The sequence below is a fragment of the Nelusetta ayraudi genome, unplaced genomic scaffold, assembly GCF_046127955.1.
Source record: "Nelusetta ayraudi isolate G7.1 ecotype Tasmania unplaced genomic scaffold, CSIRO-AGI_Nayr_v1 ptg000058l, whole genome shotgun sequence".
Lineage (NCBI taxonomy): Eukaryota > Metazoa > Chordata > Actinopteri > Tetraodontiformes > Monacanthidae > Nelusetta > Nelusetta ayraudi.
In genome coordinates, this window is record NW_027466108.1 from 2667000 (window position 1) to 2694636 (window position 27637).

Consider the following 27637-nt stretch of genomic DNA (forward strand, 5'->3'; position numbering starts at 1 on the left):
GTCGGCGTGCACGCAAAGCGCATGTGAGGATGTATGTGGTTTTGCCTGAGAGGAACGCTCTCGTCAGAATCTTCTCTCTTCACTCCGGTTTACAATAAAAGCGTCTTTAATCTTTCCGACTGAAACATCACCTGTCGATCTTTTCAGGAAATCACAGCATGACCAGAACTCTCGTTTCTAGTCACTGGGGGTTGACATTTTAACACCCATCAAATAGACTGATTAAAATTTACTGTCGGCTGTTGTGTCTAATGCTTTCCAGTAGGCAGTTCGCGTGCAGCGTTGAAGATTTAGTTAAAAGATTAATCTTCTTATGAAATTGTACGTCAAATCACACAATCTGAAATACAAAACTTTACGTCTGTTACAGTTTACTAATTCAAATATTGAATATAAATAAAGTGACGTCACAAGGGTCACGGTAAACTGTCACGAAATCAGCAAATCTTCCTGCACCTGCGTCAGAAACCGATGGTAAAAGTTGGCGAATGAAACTTTAACTGAGGGCTATTTTACAGCGTCCCTTCAAATTTGATGAAAGATAAATCAACAATGACATGAAACCACACAAATATTCAATCTGCTCACAGGTTGAGCAATGACAACACGTGATAACTAAAAGCAGACAAACATTATATAACACATAGTGGTGACACAGTGGTTGAAAAACACTGACCTATTGTGTTCTAGTTAGGGATGCAAATTGTCAATTCATTCATTAATTGTTAATTGATTGACTTTATCGACCGATTAACGATTCATTGATAAACTGCAATTTTTCCTGGGAACCTAAATTTCAGCATGCAAAAAGTGTAAGGAACACATTATTTAACCCTTAAATAATGTAGAGGGTCCAATGTGACCAATTTTTACATTAGAGAACAGTAAAAACACCCTAAACATTTATCCTCTGACTCTAAGTTGACTTCTAATGGGTCACATTTCAACTTTTTCATTTAAAAAAAAGCTGTCTTGTTATAGGTATATTATGACCATCACAGTATCTACTGGTGAATTGCTCTTTCCTGCCACTACACTGTTATAATGATATTAACGATCCGTGTAAAAAATGTTCAATTTATTGCAACTAATTTAATTCAGTGAATTCAATTCTTAATCGACGATTAATCGATGTTCGATTAATCGTCAAATTCAGAAAAAGCAGGACACGTCTGGTTTGACTGTTCCAAAGTGAACTATTTGTCCATGACACATGCATGACACAACACAGCCCGCCACACACACACACACACACACACACACACACACACACACACACACACACACACACACACACACACACACACACACACAGTGATTCCTCCAGAAAAAATAGATCAATACGTAAAACAGCCAACTTCATTTTCAATGACAGGCCATAAAAACGTGGTGCGCCGTCCTAGTTCACGAGGAGATGCGATCAATTGGGCGCAGCCTTCCCTCAGAACCCTTCACGCGTCAACGTGCCACAGACAGGCGTGTGTTCACTTCAATGCAGTAGATTGGGTGCGCAGAGTCGCACAAACAAAAACAGCACGGCGTCAAGAGAAAAACACGGTTAGCCAAACACGTGTCTGCGGCTAGCGCCTGTAGCGCAGGGGTGTGGGCGCGTGAAAGGCACAACTCGATGTTTCGCATTCCGTGTGAGTTCCTGTACAGTTATCTGGCGACAGCACGCCGGGAATTTACCAGGGAGTTCACGTTTTCTTTTTTTTTTGTTGTTTTCTTTCGGGTCTGCCTGGCGCGCGTTTGTCCTTCTGTGCGCGCACACTAACCACACTCATCCTGTATGTTGAGCCACTCGCCTGGGAACCAGCACACTTCGCCTCGACGCCCTCCCGTCTCGGCCTCCCCCGCGGCCTTGCTCTCTCCCTCTCTCTCGCTCTCTCTCTCTCTCTCTCGCTCTCTCTCTCTCTCTCTCTCAGCGGAAAATCCTCCGTGCCGAGGGGTGAAAGAGTCACATCGCACCCTCAAACTCCCAACTGAGCTTTCACAGAATTCTTCAAAAACACAGAAGGCGACGAACCCCGGGGAGCCGCAAGGCTGGTTTCCTCTGTTTCTCTCTCACAAACACACAAATCGACCTCCCCGCCCACCTGCACGTCGCTGAGTGATCAAGGTCGCGGCCCGCTGCGATGAACTAAAACCCTCTCGCTTTCACCAAATTAGGCCACGGGAAGTGAAAGCCGGCAGCGGCCGGGTGAAGGACGGCTATTATTCAAACGTGCCTAAGTGTGCCTCTCCCCATGAGCGAGGCGGCGGACCAAACGGAATCAAAATGAAATCAGGCGAGGGCTTATTTTAGTAGAAGAAAGCAGGGAATGGGACTGAAGTATCAGTTACAACGTTAGACTCACACACACACACACACACACACACGCACAAGCGGGCACATACGTACACACACCTCTTTTTTCTCTGGGCCACAACATCGGTTGAAGCTCCCATTTTTCCCTCATCCATCCATTATTCATCCATCCCCCAGCGGAGCTCTGCCTCCGTGGCGAAGAGCGACACCAGGGGCGGCTCCGCATGTCAGGCGGCAACCGCGTGCGCGCGCTCGGGTGACGACGGCTGACTTTGTCGCGTCCCGTGACACAGCGGCCGGAGTTGCGGCGCAATGCTAACAAAGGAGTTGAAAGCGGGACGACGATCAGAGGAGCCGCGGCGTTTCACGGCTGTCGCGGGCCGTCGTAAGCTCATTATACGGAGCGGCGGCAACCGTGGCAAACACACATTAGGAAGCGAGGGGGCTCTTCCCAGTTCCCGCCCAACCTCACCCCCCCCCACCCCCCGGAGGAGAGTTGCGTTCTCGGGCTGACCTGCCGGTTAGCAAGAGGAAGAGTCGTAAACGAAACGAAGGCAGAAAAGAAACGAACGATCGACGCGCTGGACGTGTGCAGGAAGGGAGGAACGAGGTTGTTTGTGAGGAACAAAACCAGCACCGTCTCTTCGCCTTTAAACCCACACGCCGCCTGGACTCAGTGGGGGGGGCCGTCAGTGCCGGGAAGGGCTTCTCTGCTGCACTGAACACACTCAGAAAAGCACATTTTCCCATAAATATGATAATATAGTTTTCTGTACGGTTTTCTTCATGTCATATTATCCAATTTGTTCTGCTGCTTCCATTGCTGGGATTGCGTTTGCTAGCTTGTTTTGTCAGGGTCTATGCAATCTGCCTGAGGCCTTCAGAAGCAACATCGCTGGTGCATCCTGTGTGCTGCGATAGCAAATCACATCTGAGCTGTGATTGGATAAGCACTCGTGAGAGCCTGAAGGACTGAACTAACCTCAGGGATCCAATGGCTGAAGGAACGAAAGTTAAACTGCTGAATCACCTGCAATTTATAACGTAAATAAAGTGGCGCGTTATTGTTCAATTGTTTTTCTGTTGCGTATTCTGAAAGACAAATGCAAATATTTACTTTTGTCATCAATGGATTATTTGTGTTGTTATTGTCTTGTGTCTTATTTCAAACGACGGCAACATGCAGTTTATTGGATAAAATTGTTTAAGCTCACCTAGCGTACTTTTGCTAGACGCATTTAAAACTTTGTTGACGAGTGCCCCCATTTATTTTTGAGTTTTAACAGCATTGTTGGTATTATGAGGAGTACTAATTTAAGTAGGACTAAGTACGACATGACTGTGGGCCTAGACGTGAAATGCAGGACCTGGACTGAACCCTCAGTTCCACCCATTCTGACGTCGCGGCTCCGTGGCTTCGCGTGAGCGACTGAATGAAGGGAAAACTGAGTGGATCGTTACCCTGCTGGGATGGCCCCTCTGGCAGCGCCCACGGAGATGCGCTGGGTGCCCGGCCGGTTCAGGTTGTTCTGCCCGTTGATGGTGAGGGCGTGGTGGCCGTGGGCCGCCGTCACGGGGGAGCAGGGGAAGTTGGCCGAGGACAGCAGCGACTGCACCTGCTCCGCTTTGGCGTGTCCGCCGCCGCCGCCGCCGCCGCCGCCGCCTCCCGCGCTTATGTTGTTGTTGTTGCCGGTGGTGGCGGACGAGGAAGAGGAGGAGGCGCCGCTCGTCGGGGACCAGAGGGATGTCCCGGCGAAGGTGTTGCTCTGCCGCACCACCGGCAGGGCGCCGGCCGCGCCCGCGTTGGCGCCGCCGCTGCCGTAGAGCTTGCGGCGCTGCGAGGCCAGGATGGCGTTGGAGGCCGCCCGCGTGCTGTTGACCAGGATGCACTGCTGGCAGGAGCACGGCTGGCCCGAGCTGGCCCCCACGGGCCACGACTGCGACTTGGGAATGGAGCCCATGATGAGCGGGTAGGCCAGGTCCATGCGGCGGCGGAGGCGGCGCTTGCGCTGGCTCTGCTTGTTGGTCTGCGACATGCCGTTGAAGTCGATGAGGTAGCAGAAGCCCAGGGAGGTCAGGTCCAGCCACGGGTGCTGCTTCTCGTAGGCGTTCTGGATGGTCACGCAGATCTCCATGTCGTAAGGCGTCCACGAGCCGCTGTCGTTCTCCCACTCCCAAACCACGCCCTTGCCCGGCGCCGACGACGGCTCGTAGAAGTTCCTCTGCACAGGTCTCATCGTGCCTGGAGGCGGTTGGAGAGGAGAGAAGGGAAGACGTGAGGACGGGAAACCCACTGGTTTGCTCAACTGGCTGGCTGGATGACTAGATGTCATCTGCATAGAATTCAATGCAACCAATTCATTGATGAAGGACTGTACGACAACCATCGGCAGAATTTGGTACCGGTACAGCATGATTAAACCATGCGGCTTCTATGACATCAGATGACCCAGTACCAGTATGACAAAGAATCCACACATAGAGAAAGTGCAAAGAAGATATAGTCGTAAATGCTTACTGAACTATCCCTGTAATTTGGATAAAACTTTGAAATTATATTGTTGTCACCCAATTGTAACCTAACTAAGTACATCCATCAGTGCTTGATTATGGCAACGTATTGCTACCATACTACAAAAAAGGGCTTAAAATCACATAAGCGTGATTTTTTTTATGATACTTTTCACGTTTCTGCAAGGTACTGTTGTACATTATTACATTAAACTTTCAGGTCATTGATGTGAAAGGCTCACCATAATTACGTGAAAACGTTCACTGTTTTTACGTGATAACTGTGCAACTTAAAAAAAATAAATAAATGAAAAAATAACAGTGTAAAAAGCGTAGTCCTGTTGGAGTCCTGAATCCTCCCGCTGCTTGGAAACGGAACTGGACGCACGCACGCAAAGGCATTTTACTGTGCAAAATACGAACGCTCTTTTTTTCTTGCGCCGAGGTGAACACACTGGTACACGCGTGACCTTTCAGGCAACACGGAAATCACATCCGCAACCCGGCTCCGTTCCCACGCCGCCCGCTGCCGCCGACGGCCGCTCGGCTCCCACCTCCATTAAAACACAATTACCATGACCGCACGGGAAATCAGGACACCTCGGCCCATCCATCTCCCCCGCCGCCGCACGTCAACACGGCCGCGCACGCTCTCTGGCAGAGGCCACCCCCCCCCACCCTCACCCCGGCCGCCCCCGCACCTAATTTAACGCACAAATGCACAGGCCTGCCGGTGAGGACCGGTGTGATAATGGAGGGACAGGAGTGTGTGTGGAACGATGAAGGGCTGTGGGAATGAGCAGGGGGCTCGGTGGGCAGTGGTGGTAGCCCCCCCCCCCTCCCCTTCACCACCACACTGGCACCACGGAATAAAAGGGATCAGCAGAATAGGCGAGACTGACCTTGAGTCGCTGCCGCACGCCGCTGCGAAAGGACTCGGGCTTGACGGCTAATTTCATTTGGAGCGGCTGCAACACACACACACAGGCGCGCACGCGTACGCACGCACACACACACACGCGCGCAGATGACTACTCAGTGAGCCAGCTGCCTGCGTCTCTCACGTCTTCAGCCACCCAGCCATGAGCGACTTCCTCTGCCGGCGGCATCTGTGCCTGCTCGCGCTTGACTTTTTATATACTTTCCCATAATAATGACAATAACAATGATAATAATGATAATGACAATAATAATGAAAAAAAACTATATTTTTCTAAACTGGGATAAAAATGCAGGTAAAAATTCATTTCGGAAAGGAAACACACACATCAGCCTTCACCTAAAGGTCACAGCAGTCCTGCAGCACAGCAGATCAATAACAGGGTGTCTGCAGGCAACTCAGCGAAGCACTCATGAGTCCAGGTGGCGGTCAATAAAGATAAGGCAGATACAGTGGTCACTCAAATAAAGGGCACTGTCCTTCACTGTCATTAGAGGGGGGCCAGAAGAAGCCAACCAGAGGGGTGAAGTCTCAACCTGCAAACAAATAGTGGCCAATCAGACAGGAGTTCATGCCATATAAACTCTGACTGGTGTCAGGATCTTCATTCTTTCTTGGGAGGTCACCTGGAGACTTTCCTTCTTGGTATACAAGGACCCTCAAGAACTTGGTACTGTTGTACGACTCCATCTGGGCTCAACCAACACACCACACCACTTTTAGTTGGAGTGCAGCGTTTATAATTGTTCCCCAATTATCATGCCCCCCTCCTCTCTGCAGTCACACTCTTGCAGGCGAGGTGGGTTTAAAACAAGAAGAATAAGAAGGAATATTTTAGCGACCTACAGGGATTTTGTCGGGCCGATGTCGATGTGAACATCTCGCGGCGTTAAGTGGAGGAGAGAGACAGAGAGGCGAGCGGCTTCTCCCTTTCCAGAGTGGCTGAAGTGGCGCTAATTGTCCGCGGGAGTTCTGATGAAGACGTATGAATTTGCACAAAAGGACGACGGCTTGGCCGTCAGTCAGAGCGGTTGAAGTGGAAGGAGAGGTGGCGCATCAGAGAGCCACACTCAAGCTTGTGCTTCTAATGAGGATTCTTGGCTGGTTTCTCAGCTGATCAAAGCAGGTTTCCATCATTTTGAAAGGTTCATTTGTGGAAAAAGAGGAAACAGGAAGTTGCGGCAAGGACGTAAACACTGGTGGACACCTTTTTAACAGGATTGGCTCCACTGGTAGTGAAGGTAAGTGGCCCATTTTGAATGGCAGGCAGGAGTGTCGTCCAATCACCCTAAGGGCCATGTTCAATAATTCACAGCTGGCTCTTTGCCAGATGGACTGGTGAAATATATCTCACCATTGCAGATGACTGTTTATTTCAAGGGGCAAACCAGGAATCCCACTGTGGAGTTTGCATGTCCTCCCTGTGTCTACGTGGGTTCCTCCAACAGTCCAAAAAACGACTGAGGTGAATTGGGAAGCGCTAAATTGTCCATAGGTGTGAGTGCGAATGCATGCGGTTGTCTGTCTTTCTAAGTGGTCCTGTAATAAACTGGTGACCAGTCCAGGGTCTCATTAAACGGTAGGAAATATCAGCTTTTATGAACAGTTGTGTGCCAAAAACTACTTCTGCTTTCTCTCCAGTTGACTTCCTAGAATCCTGCAATCGGTTAGCCACAAATGACTTCAAGGCCCAACTTCCCATAAAGGCAGAGGTGACATTTTTATCGTTTCAAGAAGCCAGAGCCGTTTCTCGTCCGCTCTGCCCGAGAGCGACAAACCCGTGCGCCCGTGTTCAACACAAGGCCAGACTGTTTGTGTGAAGTTTAACAAAGGCGTTTTCTTCTCCATTCATCACCGTGTGCTGTGTTTTACATCGGCACTGCTCCCTTTTTAAACAACTAATCCAGCGTTTACGTGTGACTCAGGCTCTCCCTTTCTTCCTTAAATCGCCTCTACTGTTTCCAAATGTTAGCTTTCACAGATATGAATACTGGTCCGAATGTTGACCGGCACTCTAACAATAGGACGGCAGCTCCTCGGACCAGAACCATCGTGTAAATATTTGCATTCTTCGGCCGTGTGGACTTGCGAGACGCGTGACTCGCCCGCCGCTAACTGCTTCTCTCTCGGCCGTAATTCACTGCGGTTCTACCTGACACAAAGGGAGCTCTGGGGAGCCTCGGCTCTTCCTAACGGGAAGCTGAGCAAGAGAAGCTCCTTCCTGTCCAAAGCGCGGCCATCTTTCCTGCCCTTCCCTCGGCCCCGCGGCGTCCTTCAGCTGTCCTCAGCCAACGCCAGAGTGTTTTTCCTTCTGGTCCGGCGGCAGCTGCGCGATGTATCACTCCGTCCGACACTCACAGTGGGACTCTAACTCCTCCTGTCACGAGGGACCAGGTGGGTTCAGGCCGGGGTGAGGTTTGATCTCGCTAAGCTGGGGGGCAGTTTGCCATAAAAGGCAATGCTCCGTCTCTGATAACCCTGTTTTGCTCTGGAACTGAAGAGTGATTTGTCGGGGGAAAAAAAAAAGAAAAAAAAAAGCTTTCGACTGGAGGGACGTGCAAGGTGCAACACGGGAGACTTTCAGAGGTCGGCTGCAGGGGAATTCTGAATTCTGAGCTGTCGCCAAAAACAACTCGCGCACATCAACGTGATTTCACTGCTGAGTACGTCAGTGAGGCCTTTCTGTTTCCAACAAAACAATCATTGTCATGGCGACCCGGCCTTGCGTGCTCTGTTCACGCAACGTGTAATCGCTGCTTTCGAGCGAACGGTCCTCTCATCCAGGAAGCCAACGTGAGCGCACCGCGCCCCAGCGAGCGGCGGATCGCCGCCTAAATCTGTCGCCAAGGTTATTTGCGGCAGGTACGTTCAGAGACAGCGGCTGAGTAGCTGCAGCGGAACGCATGACTCAGGCTGTGATGTCAAAAAAAAGGCAACAGTTCTGTTGACACCAAGGTGCTCTCCAGGAGGAGTTTGCCTCGTTTGAGTATTCCTCGTCCTCCACCACCTCCTCCACCTCCTCCACCTCCTCCACTCAGCCATTTTCATCTGTTGACAGTAGCAGCTTTCCCCAGGCTATTTGCCATCTCCCTTGGCTCCCAACCAACGCTGCCTCACCAAGCTCCCCCTTCATATTTTCCACCGTAATCACTCGCCAGAGCCCGTCCCGCTCTTGCATAAAGCAAAACAAAAAAAAGAAAAAAAAAAAAAAAAGCTAACCGCTAGACAAGGGCCCGCATCACCTTGTACTCGACACTGCGGCTACACGTAGGGAGAGCCGGGAATCGGTCGGTGGCTGCGACGTCTCGGTGTAAATTGACGAGCCTCGTCTATTTCCCCCAGGCTGCGTTGAGCCTATTTAAAAAACACGGCGGCGGCGTTTTGCCTTTTAACTACAGCAGGAGTGAGGCCAGTCACAGGTCTGCCGTCACGTGGCCCGACGCTGTCTGAGAGGTATTTAAACGAGCCGATTTATCGAGGCGGCTCGAGAGCAGCGACGCCTTTGAACAGCAGCAGACTGAATGGGGGAAAACTTAAGACTGAAGTTCCTGCTGATTCATGATTAAACACTTGTAAACACTTTTTCTAACCTGCTTTTATCCCTTAAATAGGGCGTGTCTGAGTGTGGACTCGCTCGCAGGCATGGAAATGTTTTTGAAACGTCACCTGCCACTGCGTGTCGTGGGCTTTGCCTTCGAGAGAGCAAGATCACTGGCAGAAGCGATATGTGCACGTGAGATGGCAAAGTTTTTCATCGAACACACCCAAACGAGCAGGAGATTTTAAATACACACACTGAACACAAGGCCAGCCATTGCAAGTCAGCTTCTTTTTTTAATAGTGAAAGGAAAATGTTCAGTATGCTACTGCGAGATGAAATAGAGCCGAACAAACTGCACGCTGCTTACAAAACGCAATGCGTAGTTTAATGCAAATTGAGCACTGAGCAGCGCGGAGCCGCTCCTCTGCGCTGTCCGCTGGTTGTCCCCGCAGCCAGTTTGTCCAACTGTTGCAGTTCACACTCGGTGCAAGAACTGAACCGTCTGCTCAGCTCCTCTCACAAGGAGTTGAGAGTGTGAGCCCGCCCAGAGAGGGACGGAACTTCCTTCTTTGCACTCACAGTTCTCACAGGTCACACGAGGGCTAACGGATGCAGCACTTTTTTTTCGTACACAACGGTGTGAAACACAACTTTCATCTGGAAAAAATAGTGCCTGGTGTTGGTTCAGCTTTCACCTTTAAAATGACCTACATGCCTTTCTCGGTATGGCTGTGTGGCCACTGATCTCCCTCCCAAAACCCACATAGTGTGCTCAGTTATTTTTCATAGGTTGAAAGAAGGAATTGGGTTTTGAAAATGACTGCATGAAACAAAGGTTTAAGGGGTTTCCCTGAAGTTTCCCTGTCAGCAATTTCTGCAATTGTCTTGTCTTGATCTTGGGAACCCTGGCAAGCAACACACATCCAAACCAAATGCCTGGTGATCATGACATGTTGTCCAAATCAAACTCATTTTTCGGGATGAGGCTGTAGCTTCTTGGTTGTTTTATTCATAAGCATAAAAACTTTAATTTAAACAGTGGAGATAAACAACTTATAGTCTGACCTTTAAATGAGTTTAAATGGAATCTGCGAGTCAGCAGTGAAAAAAAAAAACACCTCCGTTTTCTGTACCTGTGCAATGGAAAGCAAACCACCGAAATATTCAACTTCCACTAGCATGTTTTTTTTTTACCATTAGTGTAAAAAAAAAAAAAGGGCTGGTTTCAGTATGACAAATCTCTGAAAAGCACTTCGTCTACTTGAAACGCAGCAAAGCCTCGATCAAGAGGTTTTCAGAGTGACAAAAGTGCGCCGGTCCCTTCGACCTGAACATACAGTAAATACGAGCTCAGTGCATCCAGACACCGCTTGCCAACCACGACGGCGGCTGCCGTCAGTGGGAGCTGCTCCTCATTTCACTCACCAGTTCATCAGCCTTTGCTTAAACAAAAGCCTGGCGCAGCTGCGAGAGCGCGCACAGGAGCCACGGCAGATCACCATCATACAGTCTTTGCAATATCCCATACACGGAAAGTGGGGGAATGATGAATATGCTAATTCGTTTAAGTATAGGGGAAATTTATATATATAGAAAAAAAATGTTTGATGTTTCCACACAAACCCCAATGAATCGCTTGAAATATAAAAGGACTTCTTTCATCATCCCTGCACCCTCCCCTCCCCTCCCCGCCTTCGCCAACAGCAAAGCCACGCTGGCTATTAGAGACAATGAAGAGAGGGAGAGGGAAAACTGCAGCACAGTTAAAAATGCATCACACACTGAGAGAGAAAACATCTGGCGGGTAAAGATCTGATTTATGCCAGAATGGCAGCGGAGTGACTTTTTTTTTTTTTTTTTTTTTCCATTTCGACGCTCCTGCCGCTGAGGATTTGAGGGGTAGAGAGCTCCGCCGCTCCAAAGGCCTTGTCATACCTGCACATCAAAGTGGGAGAGATCTGTAAGAGCATTAGCTGCTCATTAATGAATACCCAGAGATCACGAACCATAATAATGAGGATGACAGTCTGGCATTAAGCTGCTTTAACTGCATTATATCTTACAATATCGCTGAGCCAGAGCCTCCCCTCCCCCGAATCTCTGCTCTCACAAAAAAAATCACATGTTAGACCTCATTCCCTCCCTCACACACACAGGCAACACTTTCCTTCTCCCAGAATGCAGTTCTTTATAATGAGTTACAGTGGTGAATAGCGACTTGGATTCCCTTTTGCGTCCTCGCCCTCTTTGCCGTCAATCGTGATGGATGAACAAAAGCGCGGGGAGCCGCCTGCTGCCGATGCAAGACGAGCGGGGCCGAGTCGGAGGGACGAAGGAAAGGAGGGTAGGGGAGGAAGGAGGAAAGAGGAAAGTGGATGTGACGAGTGACATGAGGGGAATAAAAGAGAAAGAGGGAAGAGGTTAACAGGCGAGGTGGAAAGGTCGCCGCGGGGAAAGCACGTGACGATCGGGGGAGGGGGGGGGGGGGGGGTCGGGGGTTCCTGACAAATAACAATCTAAAAAGAAGATGTCTGAGTTGTGGCCAGCCTGGGATAGGAGACAGAACGCCGCAGTGCACTAATACGGTTTGGCTGCCAGAAAAGACAAAGTGGAGAGGAAGTGGCTTTAACTCCCACTGCAACCGTCCCCCATCCTCACTCCCTTCAACACCCCCACAATCCAGCACACTGGGGTCTGGCTGGCTTCACTTCTTCAGCATTGACATATTATATATGTATATATATGTACACATTTTCTCTTCTATGTATGTATGTATGCATGCATGTATGTATGTGGGTATATATATATATATATATATGTATATATATATACATACGTATATATATGTATATATACATATATATACATATATATGTATATATATATACATATATATATATACATGCATATATACACATAAACTACACTATACTATGTGTGTGTGTGTATGTATATGTGTAAACATATATACAGTATAATATATGTATATATGTAGTTAGAAGTTATGACGTGGTCCTGCTGCCAGCTGCTCCTGAGCTGCAGCGTGGCAGCATCAAACCCCCCTGAAACGACCTCCTGACACGGCAGATGTCGTGACCGTCCTCGGTGCGGACGAGCTGCCGCCTCCCTGCCAAGGAAGCTCTCCGCCCTCTGACTCACCGCGCGCCCACGTGCCGACAGGAGAAGGTGAGCGTGCCCGGGCGCGCCGCGGCGGGCGGCTCGCGCGTGCGTTTCGAACCCGCGACGGCCTCCTACTTCACACCAGCTCGGCCTCGCCGCGTCCAGGAGCAGGAGCCTCGTTAGCGCGCGGCTTCACCTCGCAGCTCGCGGCCCCGCTGCCAAGGAGAGGTGTCGGAGTTCCGGGCGCCAACAGGTTTCTCGTTAGAGCCGAGTCGCCGCCTTTACATCATTTTGCTCCGCCGGCGCTGATCTCCGGCGGGAAAAAAAAAAAAAAAAAAAAAAAAGACTGGCAGCTCATTTTCTTGACGAGGATTCCGACAACAGTTTCCCTCTCAGGCGTGACATTTGTGAAACGTTTGCCTCCTTGTGCGCGCTACAAACGGCAGCGGCTCCTGTTTGAAATAACATTTCTTTTTCGTGGCTGACAGCTGCCAGCTTCTTCCTCCCGGGCGCCACGTAGCCTCCTTGTTCCTGGCGCCGGGCCACGACGAGCGCCGCGCAACATATTAAACCAGAATTAACGTCTCAAGGTTGCACGGCTGCGAGCGAGCGAGCACTGGTTCACTCCTCTTCAGACGCCCCGAATTTAATAAAAGATGATAAATTTAGGAGGGAGGTTATTGCCGTTTTGTTGACATTTGATGATTTCACTGATTCATCTGCGCGAGCTAAATTCGAGAGCGCCGAGGAGCACGACACCATCGCTCGTCTGTCGCTCAATAACCAAAAACAACCGCAACTCAGTAAGTCATTTCGTTTGCTTGCAGTGCTTTAAATATAGCCGAGATATGAGGAAGCGTTACGTCAAACCTGCAGTATTCAAACTGTCAGAAAATTATCTTTGGATCACATCAGAAGCAGCGGCGAAAATAAAAAAATGAATGGCTTCTCAGTTCAGTCTCATGTGTTTTTAAGGTCTTCATCATAACACAGATTTTAATTTTAATTTTTTTGCCCTGGACTCCAGCAGATCAGCCTGTTGTGATAAATTGAACATATTTAGCCCTTTGTTTTCAGTCTCCTGTGTTAGGTGCTTGGTTTTTAGCTTCCGGACAAAAGTGATGCCTTACTGGACCTTCTACACGTTTGGAAAGTGACAAAGACAACAGCAGATGATTTTAAAGGAGTCAAGAAATACCGAGCTTGGGATTGTTGTCGCTATTCTAGGAGACGTATTGACATCTGAGCCCTTTGTGACGTCACAAAGTGCTAGAGAAAGTGACAGATGGGTTGGGTTTTGGGGTTAGCTCAGATACTGAAGGTAGATCTAATTGTGACCGTAGCGGAGAAAGAGCGCTTATGCTCGTGGTGTTGGTGGGAGATAAAGCACTGTGCTGATTGATATCTAGCAGGATGGAGGGTCATTCTGAAACAGGATTTTCAACCTGAAATAAAAAAATACAGAAAGTTGTAGATGTTGTTGTTTTAGACCCATGATTAAAAACTCAAGTGAACATATATATACATAAATATACATATCGCTAGCCTATTAGCATAATTGCCTGAGTCATTCTTTGACCAAATTGTGATATCTGCCTAACTTTACCAATGTGCTTGCAAAAAAAATGTGTTTTTTCTTGTTTTCCGAAAACGTTCAAATATGACTTCGGCAACTACGCTATTAAGCTAACGCTGTGTGTATATGAATAGTACTACGAAGACTCCAAGCATCATTTACCCCCAGAGTCGGCCGCTGACCTTGTTCAGCTCCTCTGTATATTTAAAAAATGCGACAGTCGCCCACAGGAAGCCCTGCAGGCCCAGCACGTCGCCGCGCTCGTCCGTGACGACGCGATATTTCACGTCAGCCGCGCCGGCAGCGCGGGCGGCCGTACATCAGCCGAAGCGCTCGGGCCCGCTAGGAGGAGGGCTGATTGATGGCGGGAACACGTCAGAGGAGACGGCGGCGAGGCCCGCGCGACTCTCCATCAGATGACCTCTGCCACGGCGTGCGCGCCACGCTAAGTTGCGGCGGGACTAAATCAACGATCAGTCACACACACCTCCGAGGTGGACGGATGCCACGTGGCCCCACCGGGGCGCAGTCTGAACAAACAGCCGGCGCGCTAGGGTCACGCTCCAAATAGGGGAGGGAAGGAAGTTTTCCCGCAAGGCCGCGGGCCTCGTGTCGCACGTGGATGCTGAGTGTTTCAGACGCCAGACCGTCTGAGTCACTTGCGTGCGACCTGGAGGTGGAACGCGCGTCTGAAAATCCTTGACGAGGATTACAGACCACGTCAGATCTAAACCTGCTTTTCTCTTTCTTTTGCTTAAAAAATATGATTGCTTGACAAATACACACTTTTAACAGTCAGCACATATTAAAACATGAGTTAAGTTTGAAGTGTGCATATTCTATGAGTCATTCTTAAAGACGACATTCACGGGCAACACAGGAAGAATTCAAAGCAGTAACACATGGAGAGCCTTGGTATCAGTCGACACGCAAAAGTGTATTAGTCGAATGAAATTAAAGAACATCCATAGTTCTCCACAAAGTAAAGAGCTCCAAAGCAAAATTGAAAAAGGAAAACAATCTCCACTCGGAGAGAGAGAAGGCGAAGAGGTAAAATAAGAGGAGTGGCAAACTGGAAGAAAAGACCAAACTTGTAAGTAAAAAAAACTGTAAGCATCATCATAACAAGATAGCTTAAAGTACACAATAGGGATCAATCCCCTTCATAACATTATAGCAGAGTTTTAGCATTTTGGCCACTGACGGAGCTTGGGATACATTATTAAAACCAATAAATCAAAAACTAGCAATTTACTGCATAATGTCAACATGATACTCTTCCTGTATGTTGCATAACCATAATGATACAGTAAGTGTGTGTGGGGGGGGAAGGGTGTGGGAACAAGTAAAGTGAAATTTGCATTTGCATGTCGACCGGCTCTGCGAGAAGGATCGTTTCTCACCGATGACGTCGACGCTTTTCGCCGAAGGCAGGAAGCAGGAGGGAAGAAACCTGCCCAGAATACCACATCTGACAAACACCGGGGTCCCCGACTCATTGAGATGAACAGCGTGCAGTAAATGAGTTTGCTGAGACAGGCTTTTATAACCCACTTCATGGCTGTCAGACAGAGTCGAGCCTTATCAGAGGAAACGTCTGGTTGCATTACAGTTGGCCGTCACCGCGCCGGGGCGACGCTGGTTGGCTTTGATCAGCAGTAAAGTGGACGCGGTGTGGGGAAGGTCGGAGGCCATCACAACAGCCTGCGGCGAGAGGAACTGTCGCTTCACGGCCGGCGATAAAAATTCATGAAACACAATGTCCCCTAAACTCCGCTCCACTGGGGAGTTGTTAATAATAGTCCCAGACTTTTTTTTTTTTTTTTTTTCTTTTCCCAGCTGGATCATGACTGTAATCACATCTTCCCTGCGTCCACAACCAAAAAATGACAGAGTCGACGTTTATCTTCTTTTGTAGCGATATTCAAGGAGTTATTTTAAACGTTGAATATTGGCTGTACGCTGAATGTCACTTTGCAGCAGATTTAACTTCTGTGTATTGAGGCCAAATTCTTGAGGTTGTAATAATATCTGGGTTGGCTCCTGGTGAAAAACCTCCTGCTTGATTGTCCCAAGATCTAATCAGCACTTAACGGCACAGAATATTGTGTTACTCCTAGGAAAGCCAAATGCATTGAACGGCCACTTTGTTAGGTACACGTTGCCCGGATCTGGTCGGAACCCACTTTTCTCTTCCGATCAGTCCCTTTGTGCATAATGGCATGAGGCTTACCGTGCATTGGATTTGTTGGTGGCTCATCAGTGTTGCAAATCTCCTGTGTTTCCACCGCATCCCCACAGCTGCCCTATTGGACTGAGATCCGGTCAGCTTAGTTTTGTTGCGGAGGCCACTGGAGTGCACTGGATTGATTGGCAAGAAATCAGATGACCATGATTTGTACTTCTTGACATGGTGCATTAGTCAACTGGGAGCAGTCGGCGGTGGATGGTACATTGTGGTCGTAAAGGGCTGGACACTGTCAGCCACAATGCAGGTAGGCCATCGTGTTTAATAAAGCACACCACACACACACACACACACACACACACAACCGACCAGCCTGAACTGTTGATACAGGGAAGGTCGGATCCATGATTTCTGAAATGACCATCGCAATGTCACAGCTGGAATCGATACTCCTCAGACCAGCCAAGGTTTTTCCAATCTCCCATTGTTCAATATTGGTGAGCCTGTGTAAATTGTCGCCACAGTATTCGTTGCAGTGCACGGATTCAGCAGAAATGCTCACTGGACGTGTTACAACATTCAGCGATAGACCTTGGTTGGAACCAGCGATGATTGCCCATCCTGACCTCTGACCTCCGGCATCAACGAGGTATTTTCCTCCACGCGACAGCCGCTCACCGGATCCTCTCTCTCTTTCGGACTCGTTCTCTGAAAAATCGTACTGTTGGTTGTGTGTGAAAATCCCAGGAGACCAGCAGTTTGTGAAATATTCGGACCAGCCCATGTGGCACCAACAACCCCGCCACCAGTGTTGGCCAGTAATCTATTTGTAAGTAATCCACTCCTGTAATTAAACGACTTTTTGAGTAATGGAGTAATGTAGTGCGATTACTGTCGCAAAACTGGTCATTATATCATAATTACCCAATGAAGGAACAATTATGTTACTTTTCAGAAATATTTTGCAAGCTAAAAAAAGTTACTAGCCACAAAATGTCTGAAATTTAGAAAAAACACAGAAAACGACGATGATGCAGTCGTGCAGGCATCGTCATTGATCTGTGACAACTCACCAAAACAAGAAAAAGAAAAAACAGCGATTGCGTTTGATAGCTTACCAGCTATCAACAAACATTATTTTGAGGTCATCTCGTCGAAATCAGAGAGTATTGTGGCTCGTTGTGCGCTACGTGCAGGGAACAGGACGTTCTCAACTTGGAAATTATGCGTGCCAAACCTTTAAGTACACCGGCTACACAACAAAACATTCCTTCATGTTAAGAGCATCGAGGCAATATATGGAATTTTCAAAATTTGCACTTTAATGAAGTTCATTCCAAAGCACTGAGCAGCTGTTACTTTATATATATTTTTTAAACTAAAGTAATTAGTAACGAGTAATTGATTACTTATTAAACAAAAGTAGTTAACGAAGTAATTAGATTACTTTTAAAGGAGTAATCAGTCGTTGGATTACTTTTATGGAGCAATCCCAACAACACTGCCTGCCACGTTCAAAGTCACTTGAATCCCATTTCCTCCACATGCTGATGCTCGAGCTGAACTTTGAAAAAAAAATAAAAAAAAATAAATACAGGCCTAAATGCATCGAGGTGACACTGTGTGATTGATTGAGTTTAACAAGCAAACTTAACAGGTGTGCCAAACAAATTGGCCAGCCAAGGCAGTGACCATGAGGGTCAAATAAAGCAAGCCACTGCACGGTCATGGCACCTTTCAGGTGTCATCAGTTGGGTGGCAGTGAGCGTGAAGGAGCGGGAAGCTGCTGAGGTGTGAGCTTGCTGTGGGAAAGCGTATTGAAGGAAGACCGCTGCCTTCGCTGCCTTATAATAAAACGTTGTTTACGGTTTGCGGTCAGTTCACGCAAATGATTCCGTGTTCGCCCGGCTTTAATAGCTGCAAAATCATACATAATTTATGGTGAACTATGATGAATAAATTATTGATGAATTATGGGAGGGCTTAATTACTCCACATACCAGGGTCACCTTTGAAATTCAATTCATGCTGCGCTCACAGCAGTTTGGGATTATTGCATTTCATATATCACATGTCGACGTCGCAGGGGTTGGGGCCAGTTTGCCCGTTTCCGCTCGCTGATATGACGCAGCGTCCTCAGCCAGTTTGTTTTAAAGGGAACTGACAGACTCGGCTTTCGTCAGCTGTGGCGGAGCGCGTTAGCAGCATGTGGCTAGTTAGCAGTGGCCCCGTGACAGCCAATTAACGGAGCGCCACGGGGCCACTGCTACCCTGTGTTTCCATTTGATGCACTTGACTCCATGTCTCGGGCTTGCCAGGGATGCGTCCTTGTACCTTACCCGGTTTGAATACTTTCCTGGAAGAGAACTTCAGGGGTGTTACGTGAAAAGTGAAACTGTCCTATTTAGGGGATGTTGGGGCTGTCCGGAACACTCCTTTTGATGAGGAAACCAGAAACGTTGTGCTGAACTTTGCAGAACACATATTGATTTGAAATTTTGTTGTGACGCAAATATAATTCCTCCAGTTTTGGGCTCATAGGCGTCAACACCAAATCAAACCGAGTCAAATAACCACCATTCACCGGCAATAAAAGTAATTTTCCACTCTTGTAGAAATTCTTTGGATATATTGTTTGCATTGAATTGTATCTCTGCTTAGTGGTACATAAAGTGCAATGTACTGACTGACTAACAGTGCCTAATAGTCTTGTGAAACTGGGGAACCAAAATGGAGATGTGGTCTCGGTTCCGTTTCACCCGGTGGTCATTGTCTGATATACTGAAACAAAACAGACGATCGTGCATTTCCGCACCGTTGCTTAATGTTGAGCCAATTCGTCACAGAAAAGCAAATTCTCTTGTTGCAGATACAGAAGAAAGCAAATCTATCTCCCCTTGATACAAAAGTAATCGGTAAGGATCATCCATGACAATTTCGAAAACACATAAGCATTAGTTATGCAAATGAAAGCCATCGTTTCAATCCAATTCAAACTGTTGTCTTTTGTCAACTAAGATCTCTATGAGATAATGCATATTTAATATAGTCAATTTAGCTGAGAAGCTCTGCATTTACACAAAAACAAGAATGTTTTATCGCTTTGAAATCTTCATAGCTGGGAGTGAAAGTGCAGAGCTGCCGGCACAGCAAATGTGTATTTAATGCTCAAAAGTGAAAATAAGCTCTGACACAGAATCAGTGACAAATTCCACTAACTTGCGTGCCGTGTTGGCATGTGGTCTTGGACCAAGTCATTCGGGGAGTCCGCGTCAAACCCATCAGATAAAAGTTCCGAAAGTTCCTGAATGACATTGAAGTGCCCTTGCACTCGAACACAAGGTGGGTGTGTTTGACTGTCAAAGTCAATGTACTTGGCTTCTGTTCAACTGCGGCAAGTGAGTCCTTTACGTTGAAGGTGGCTCCACAAGATCTGTCCAGACGTCTATGATGGAATGTGCAACAACAGCACCGATTTGGCAGTTTCAACCCTTCAGGAGGCAACACGGAGTCGTGCACTGCGAGATACAGAGCACGCCTTTTGTCTTTTATTTATTATATAATCACAGCACCATATCACAAAACACAGTGCTTGCCTTTCACCCCGCTGCTTGCTGACAAACGCCTTTTTACCTGAGCGCATCCAAGCGGGCCAGAAAACCCGGAGTGAAAGCCATTTGCCACCGGAATCTGATAAAATTTTGACCTTGAGGCAGCGGCGGGGGTTTGAAAGTTTGCGGGCTCTCTTTAATAATGAAGCGTCGGAGGAAATAAAAGCCGTGGTGTGTGTGTGTGTGTGTGTGTGTGTGTGTGTGTGTGTGAGCAGCCTCCGTGGTTGCAGGTGCTCCTCTGCCTCGGTGCACCTTGACAAGTATTACTCATCTGGCGAGCCACGGCGGGATGTTCCCTCACGCCGACTGGTCACAAGACCAGAAATGTGACGGTGGAAGAAGCACGATTTAGAATCCGCCTACACGTGACACGGAGGGACGGAGGAGGCCGGCGAGAGCGGGACTGACGCCGACGCTCCCGGCAGCGGCGAGAGCGATCGGAGGTAACCGGCTGTTTATGAGTGGCAGGCAACTGAGCGAGCGTTCCAGGGAATGAGCCAGCACGTCTGTGGCACCGATGGCCCCTCCCCGTCTTATTAGATAAAGCAGCGCAGGATGCAACGTAGAACCTTGAGAATAAACAACAGCTGCAACCGGCCATCACAACATGGACAAGGACACTGCAACACCGTTGTCCCAGGAGCTGAATACCGCTTGACTCTTTATTGTGCTCTGTCATAGTCAAGCAGCAAGACTTATAGAAAATAAAGAAAACCCTGTGCAGGATGTAGACTATATAGTATTTACTAATCATTCCACAAACTGTAAGTCTGGGAACATATGACTCCCGACATGCAAATGACGTTTAATATTAACATCATATTGCTGCCAGTCAATGTAACTTAGGAGTTACTTTCGGAGACTTTTTGACTGACATTAGTTTATATTAAACTTAATTTGACTGTGGCCAGATTGCTTTTAGTATATTTCACACATCATTCACAGTCTGGATGTGGATCATTGTCCTTCATTTGAGGGACTTTGCTGATATTACCAGTGTTTTCATCATGAATGTCATCATTTTAATTTCAAAAATGACTTTGGCCTTTGTTTTAAGAAAATGCCGATAGGTTTATATACTTACATGCAGTGCTGATTTGAACAAGACAACGTATATCTTGAAATCTCTCAAATAATAATAATTAAAAATTGTTGTTGCTATTTATTTGGCAAATAACAAACCTACACAACCAAACAGTCCTAAGCAGAAAATGGAACGCTTAAATTTGGATCCCGTGAGAAGTCAGAAATTAATCAAGCATAATATTTAAACTAAGACTCGTTTTTCAGATTTGATTCAGATTTAAATTTTTACATTTAAAATTTTGTGGAGAACAAAAATTACAGTTGAAATGAAAAATATCATTTTGATTTAAGAGTTTCTCCATAGACGTGTGTTACCCATTGAACCAACATTAAAAAAAAAAATACATATTTCGGTAATTACCAATTATGTTAGCAGTGGTCTAACACATGAATCAGTCACTATGCCACCAAACAGTTCAAGTTGTGTTTTTCCCATCCAAGTCCGCTGCCCTCAAAATCCTCATGACTACACTGTGCAACGGTGCCGCTGATGCCTGACTCTCCGCCCGCAGCGCTGCCTCGCGTCACCACAACAATTCTTAAATAAATGAGAACCGGCCTGGTTTTCCTCATTACACAGTTGATTTCCAGAAACCGCTGCCAACTGGCACAGACCAGGGAGCATCTGGATGCAATGGGACAGACCTACAACCAATCACAGCGCCGCCGCACACGCCGCACCGCACCGCCTAGTAAAATTCTAGGTGTCGACAGAGTTGGAGAGAAAATGCAAAGCGAAGAAACTGTTTTTGATGTTGTGCACATTTGAAAGAAAGAAAAAAAGAAGGAAAAAAACAGCAATTGGAAGTACAATACATGCATCCTTCTTCTGGTAAGAACTGTTGAGGTGCAACCCTGATATCTTTTTTTATAATGTAATCACTGCCCAGTGTGCTGTACACATCTGCAGCAGCCATCTTCATGGTCTGGAGTCTTCAAGTCCTGAAAACTGGAGCTAATGCAATGAGCTGGCAGATTTCCTCATGGCAGGATAGATGATGTCATGTTTCTACCAACCCCCCTGACAAAGATCTGAAACGCAACTGCAATTCTTTTCTTTCCATAGTAGTTGTACCTCCCCCTCAGCAAGTGCCCCTGACCAGCTTACCAAGACCCCTGACTAGCTTACCAAGAACACCCCTCACCCAGAGGCAAGCAGCTACTTCCGCTTTTCTCACAGCTCACAACAAGCCAATGAAAACAACAACACGATGAAAGTACCAGACCTTGAAAGATGTGCGGTCCACCCAAAGAGTCCAAAATTTCGACATCAGACAGCATTCGAGAAAAAAAGAAATCCTCACACATTAACCTCACAATTTGTCTTGCTACATTCAGCACTGCGTATTTGCTTCCGATTGTGTGACATAAAGCAGCTCAACGTAAACTCCCCCTGAGGTGGCTCACACTTGATTCGATAAATAGCTGATGCGAAAAAAAAAGAAAAAGAAAAAAAAAAAAAAGAAATCTGTGTCGTCTAAGCCAAAATAAGAGAGGCGACACTCTCTGAAATGAGAGCGTCTGCTGCCGGCGTAGTGTCAGCATCCACTCCCATGTAGTGTGGCGCTGACACAGTAGCGGCAGTGACCTCGGAGCAGGCATGTGACTGCGTGGTTAGTCCCGAGGTAACACAAAGTGGAACAATGTTGACGGGCTTATTCCTAAGACGACGCTCTTTGAAAAAAAAAGAAAAGCCATCCCGGTCTCGGCTTTAGTGATTTGTCATGCTGAGACCCCCCCCCCGAACTGGGCTAAGAGAGGATTTCTGTGGGTGAAAAAAAAAAACAAAAGACACTGAGATGAAAAAGCCCCGCGATGTGTTTGCCGTGTTTTTGTTTTTTGGTTGTTTCTTTTACATGTCTCACATGCGATGGTGGGAAAGTGCCGGGTTGCGTCAGCGCAGTCCCGTCGCTCGGGTACTTTCGGTAGATGTGAAACCACAGAGTCCTGCAGATCAAAGGCATTTTTTTTATTTGCGACGGGCGAGAACACGGCGTCCCTTTTTCCACGGAACTACCTGACATCTGCTTCTCACGCCGAGGGGAACTGAGCGCTCCCAGGCAAATTTATTCATTTTCACTATTTCACAATTTCGGAACAGCTGAACCGCGAATGACGGTGACTTTTTGTTTTTCTTGAACAGGTCCCGCAGCTGCCCTCCAACCTCCCCCCCACCCCCACATCCGCTCGGTGGAGCCCTTAAGAATACGAACACCGTGATGGTTTGAGTCAGCGGGTCGGATGGTACAATTCAACCAGACTGACGTCAAGAAAAGCAGCCGGCGGATGATTGATGGTTTTACTAAGTAAACCCCAGTCTAATCTCTGGCAAACGGTGGGGCCCGACGCCGACCGAGTGGCCTGACAAGCAGGCAGCGCAGCCGCTCCCATGATAAAAGAGCAAGATAACCACTTAAGATGTAACAACTGGTGACCTGCTGTATTAGGAGTTAAAAGCAGATGTGAAGAGGGACGTTCTGTGTTTTTTTTTTTTTTCTTCCCCCACCCGCCCCGGGGGCCTCTTACAGGAGATTCACTGATCTAAAGCAATATGGATGTGGACAGAGTAGACCAAAGGACTACAAGCCTGAAAGCAAGGTCACCATGAGGAGGAAATAGCAGGCCGGCTGATAAAGCTGGTCATTCAGTCAAGAAAAGAGCAGAAGCCATTAATCCATTAATGGAGACACGCAGACAATCCGTTTCCATTAAAGTTCAAATGAACTGCCATTTTTTTCCCCCCGCAGACCTGCTGCTTTGTCCGTCCGAGGTGCCCTAATATCCAATTTCACCCTTATTTGGATTAAAAAAAGAAGCAATATTTAGTTTTATTTTAGAAATATAAATATAGCAAAATGTACCTTCATCGCGGAGCTATGAATACATTTTAAATGGGATTCCATTTCTATGGCACATCCTTCTTGGACACCTCAAAGCACTTTGCAGACGTGCAACATTAACGCACCAAGAGTCTGACGGCAGCCGGCGCGACTCCACGGGCGCATCGGCAGGAACGTCTGTCAATATTTTATCGCAAAGAGCTGCGAGTCACAGCGACAGCGGTCAAGCGCACCTCGGGGATCTCACACCTTGATATGCACCTGCAAATAGAACCCATGAGCTTAAAAAAAAAAAAACATAATATATAAACGGCTATTTCATTATTTTAGTTTCACAAACAGCGTTTTGCTTTGCAAGGCTGCCGGATCGCTCAGATTTGTTTTGAAAAAAATCGCATCAAAATCTAATTTCAAGTAGGTTCAGTGCACGTTTCTGAGTAGTCAAATACTAAGCAGCTTCCTTCATGCTGTGATGAAAGCAGGAAACTACTGCTAACCACATAAGAAGGCCGATAAGGAATACGACAAGTAACTGTGATCCTGTTGCAACAGAGAGTGCAGTGAATACTGCAGTCGTGTCGTCGTCGGTGGTGTAGCCAACTGGACTCCTTTAAAGGGTAACAACTCACAAATGGCTTTCACCTAACGTGACAAAACAACTCATATGTGGTCTAGATGGGACAACCTTCGAGGCCGCCGCCAAGATGTCAAATACCCGAGATTCCTGAAGCCACTTTTTAGAAGTGAAGAGGCCTTTTGTATGAAAGGGGAATCATCTTCAAGCTGTCAAGAAAGACGCCTTGTTTCCTCTAACTCAGCACCAACAGACCACAATCTCCTGATGATCTCTACAGCACCGAAGGCGTTTTTGTGATTAAAAATAAAATGAAAAATAAAAGACTTTGCAAACCTCGACTTCCACTTCCCTCAGACCGATAGGTGGCTTCTAGCTGTTGCTACCTGGCTCAGCTACGAGTAAGAAAAATATGATTGGTCGTCGTGATGAATCAAATTTTTTTTCATAATTTGATTTAATTTTGATTTTATAAATGCTTTGTGTGTTGGCGCTTTCCCAGATGAACATGAAAAATAAATCCAAATTGTTCAGGAAATGCGCGTAACGTTAATAAAAAATACATAAAGGAAAAAAGTTCAGACGTTTTTCTTTTTTTTTCATTTTTTCAGGCCATGTGACTGAGCTTTTTCCCCCTGTGTATTGAAATCCCTCCCTTCACCCTCAAGGTCACTTTCCATCAGGAAATCATCCCTCCCTCTCTTCCTCGTCTCTCCTCACTTCAGTCAGCCACACCTCCACCTCCCCAGCAGTGCTCTGCTCCCTTTCCTGTGCACACAACGTGACAAGTCGGCCAGCTGCTCGGCCCCGTGATGCAGAGGCACATTAGCAACATTCTGATTGTGCTAAAGACTCTTGCTATGTAATTACGTTAATTACCGATCAAGACGTTGGTCAACATGGCGCTCGGCCATGTAATTAAAAAGCGCAAGAGAGGGAGGGAGCAGCTATTTAAAGGCGCACATACGCAAGTGTAGCCGGCCGCTATTCGACTATTCCAGCACCCGAGTTTCCATTTCGGACTTTAGCGTTCTAAATGTGGACTTCTGGGCGCCTTTGCCGTACACTCATTCGGCTTTCTTCTGACGCAAGTGGGACTTCGCAGCCAGCGCTGATGCATCTAGCACCTGACCTTTAGCACATGCAGAGCGGGAATCCTTTTTTTTTTCTTCTTTCTTTCTTTCTTTCTTTCTTTTCTTTTTTGCAGCTTCCTCCCACAGACCACCAGAACAGTTCCCACACACAGTTACTCCACACGCAGCAAACATAAAAAGGACCAAAGACATAAAGCTCTGCAGCATACACACACGCTTCTGCAAGTTCGCATCCAGACCACAAGCCACAGCATCTGCTGTTTGTCAGCACTGCATCGAGACTGACATGAGAACTGGTGGTTTTCTATGCAATTAGTCGGATGGGGCTCGCCGAGGGAAATGAGCCAAAGGAGACGTTTCTCACGCACGCGAAACCAAAACAAACAAAGCCTCCGCTAGGGCAACATAACAGCCACCAGCTGCTGACAGCGGTTATCTCTGCGCTCACACTCGGGCCATCTCAGAACTATACCGACCCCTCTCACTTGGGCCTGACATTCCCACCACGTAACAGGCATCAGGGTCACCAAGGTTAACACAATGTCCTTAAAATGTCGTCTTGCAGTAGGATGTTAGAACTGCACCGTTCCACAGCTTCAGAAATAAACACACTATAAAAATGCTTAAATCAAACACACTTTATCATATTGTATCCTTATTACTGTTATTGCAAGAGTCTATTGCAGGTGGAAGCGTATGAGGAATATGCATTTCTGCTCACATTTGCTTTATTGTTTTCCACCCTGACGCCATGTGACATATGTCATATTATTGTTGATCATGGTTGAAACAATACACGTCCCTTTATGTTCTTGTTTATCAATCAAATTTGTTTCGATCGAAAGCATCGCCGAGACTAGTTAACGCAACAACAAGTGCAATATCACATTGAACCACTCCTTCTCAACCGCCTCGGCTGAATCATGACACAAGGCACACATGCCAGATAGACAGACACAAACAAGACAAAACTGCTATCTTTTTGGTTGACATACAAAACACACTGTGTCAAGTGGCCCGTTTACACATCCTGCAATTAACCTGAAGGATGAAATCCGACCTGGCAACCTGGTCTATGTTTCTGCTGTACTTGTATATCCTTTAAAGCTTTTCTAGCTAATTCCCAATGCTCCAGTGTTTTGGTTAGCGCTGGTCAATTGGCAAATAAAGTTTTTTTTTTTTTTTTTAATGTAATATTGACTTCAATGTTCAGCATTTTTGTAGTTTCACTGTTACATTTCACTGCCATATAACGAGACGTGACAAACAGAAATCTTGAAATCTTGAAGCTTTGTTTAGTTAGCTTTAGCTTCAGCCAACTGCTGTGCACTCCTGGCTGGCTAGGTGGTTGACAGCATAAGGAGCTAGCAGAGTTCTTAACGAAGTGGAATCCCATTAACTAACTTCCTCACTTCCTTTTTCTGAATTCTACCTCATCACATTTCTATTACAGTAGCTTTAAGGGTCTTTCCTGCAGTGATATTCCTTTACCGACAAACAATATAACCGTCAGCTTCTGTTTTTGAAAGGTGCTAATGGTGTGTCTGCGCACGTGTCTTTGCACTTTTACCCACCCTGCATAAACGTGCGTGCGCCGATGTCGCTGCTTTGTGCGTAGAGAAGGCACGGGATGTAAATGCTTTAAAATCCGGGCAGCCGAAGCTATAGCTGGTGGTGTGAAATCCATCAGCGGGGCTCGCGAAAGTGTTGGTGTGTGATTGAGATGGCAGATAAGCTGGCGTGTTTTGCTTTGGGAGTGGGTGTAGTGAAAGGGGATCAGTCCGCAGCACTGTTTAGAGGTTCACAAGCTCCTCTGGGGAGGCGAGGAGATCGATCCCCCCTTGGCCAGCAGCCAACGCTCTTACACGTCCATCCACACTATATATAATCCTCCACCGTGTATATATATAAATATATATATATACACACACAGCAGTGGGGGGTTCAGGCCTTCGCCGTAGCCTCGCCTTCACCTCCGGTGTTTGCTTTGCGGCGCTCCACGCCCTGCGTTCTCTTAAAATGTCAAACTAAATACAGATGTGTTTACGCTGCTCGCTGCCACCAGGGGCCCTTTGTTTTTCACCGTCCGCGCCGCTCGCGTTCCCCGCGCGGTGCCCTGATTAGAGGGGAGTGACGGATATAAACTGTAGCTGCCATCTCATTAGTCCGAGCAACTCCGCCTGCGTCCGAACCGCAGGGGTTCCTCCCAAACCCGGCGGAGAGCAGGGAACCCTCACGAGGCCTGCAG

General features: G+C 47.2%; 1 protein-coding gene across 4 annotated transcripts in view; it reads right to left on the reverse strand.

The window, feature by feature from the left end:
- dtx1 (deltex 1, E3 ubiquitin ligase) overlaps window positions 1-27637 on the reverse strand; it is a 52125-nt gene that overhangs the window by 18155 nt on the left and 6333 nt on the right. For all 4 annotated transcript variants that reach the window (XM_076039020.1, XM_076039017.1, XM_076039019.1 and 1 more), the window contains one exon: window positions 3770-4550. In XM_076039020.1, coding sequence (XP_075895135.1) covers window positions 3770-4550 — 781 coding nt within the window. The remainder of the gene's footprint in view (window positions 1-3769; window positions 4551-27637) is intronic.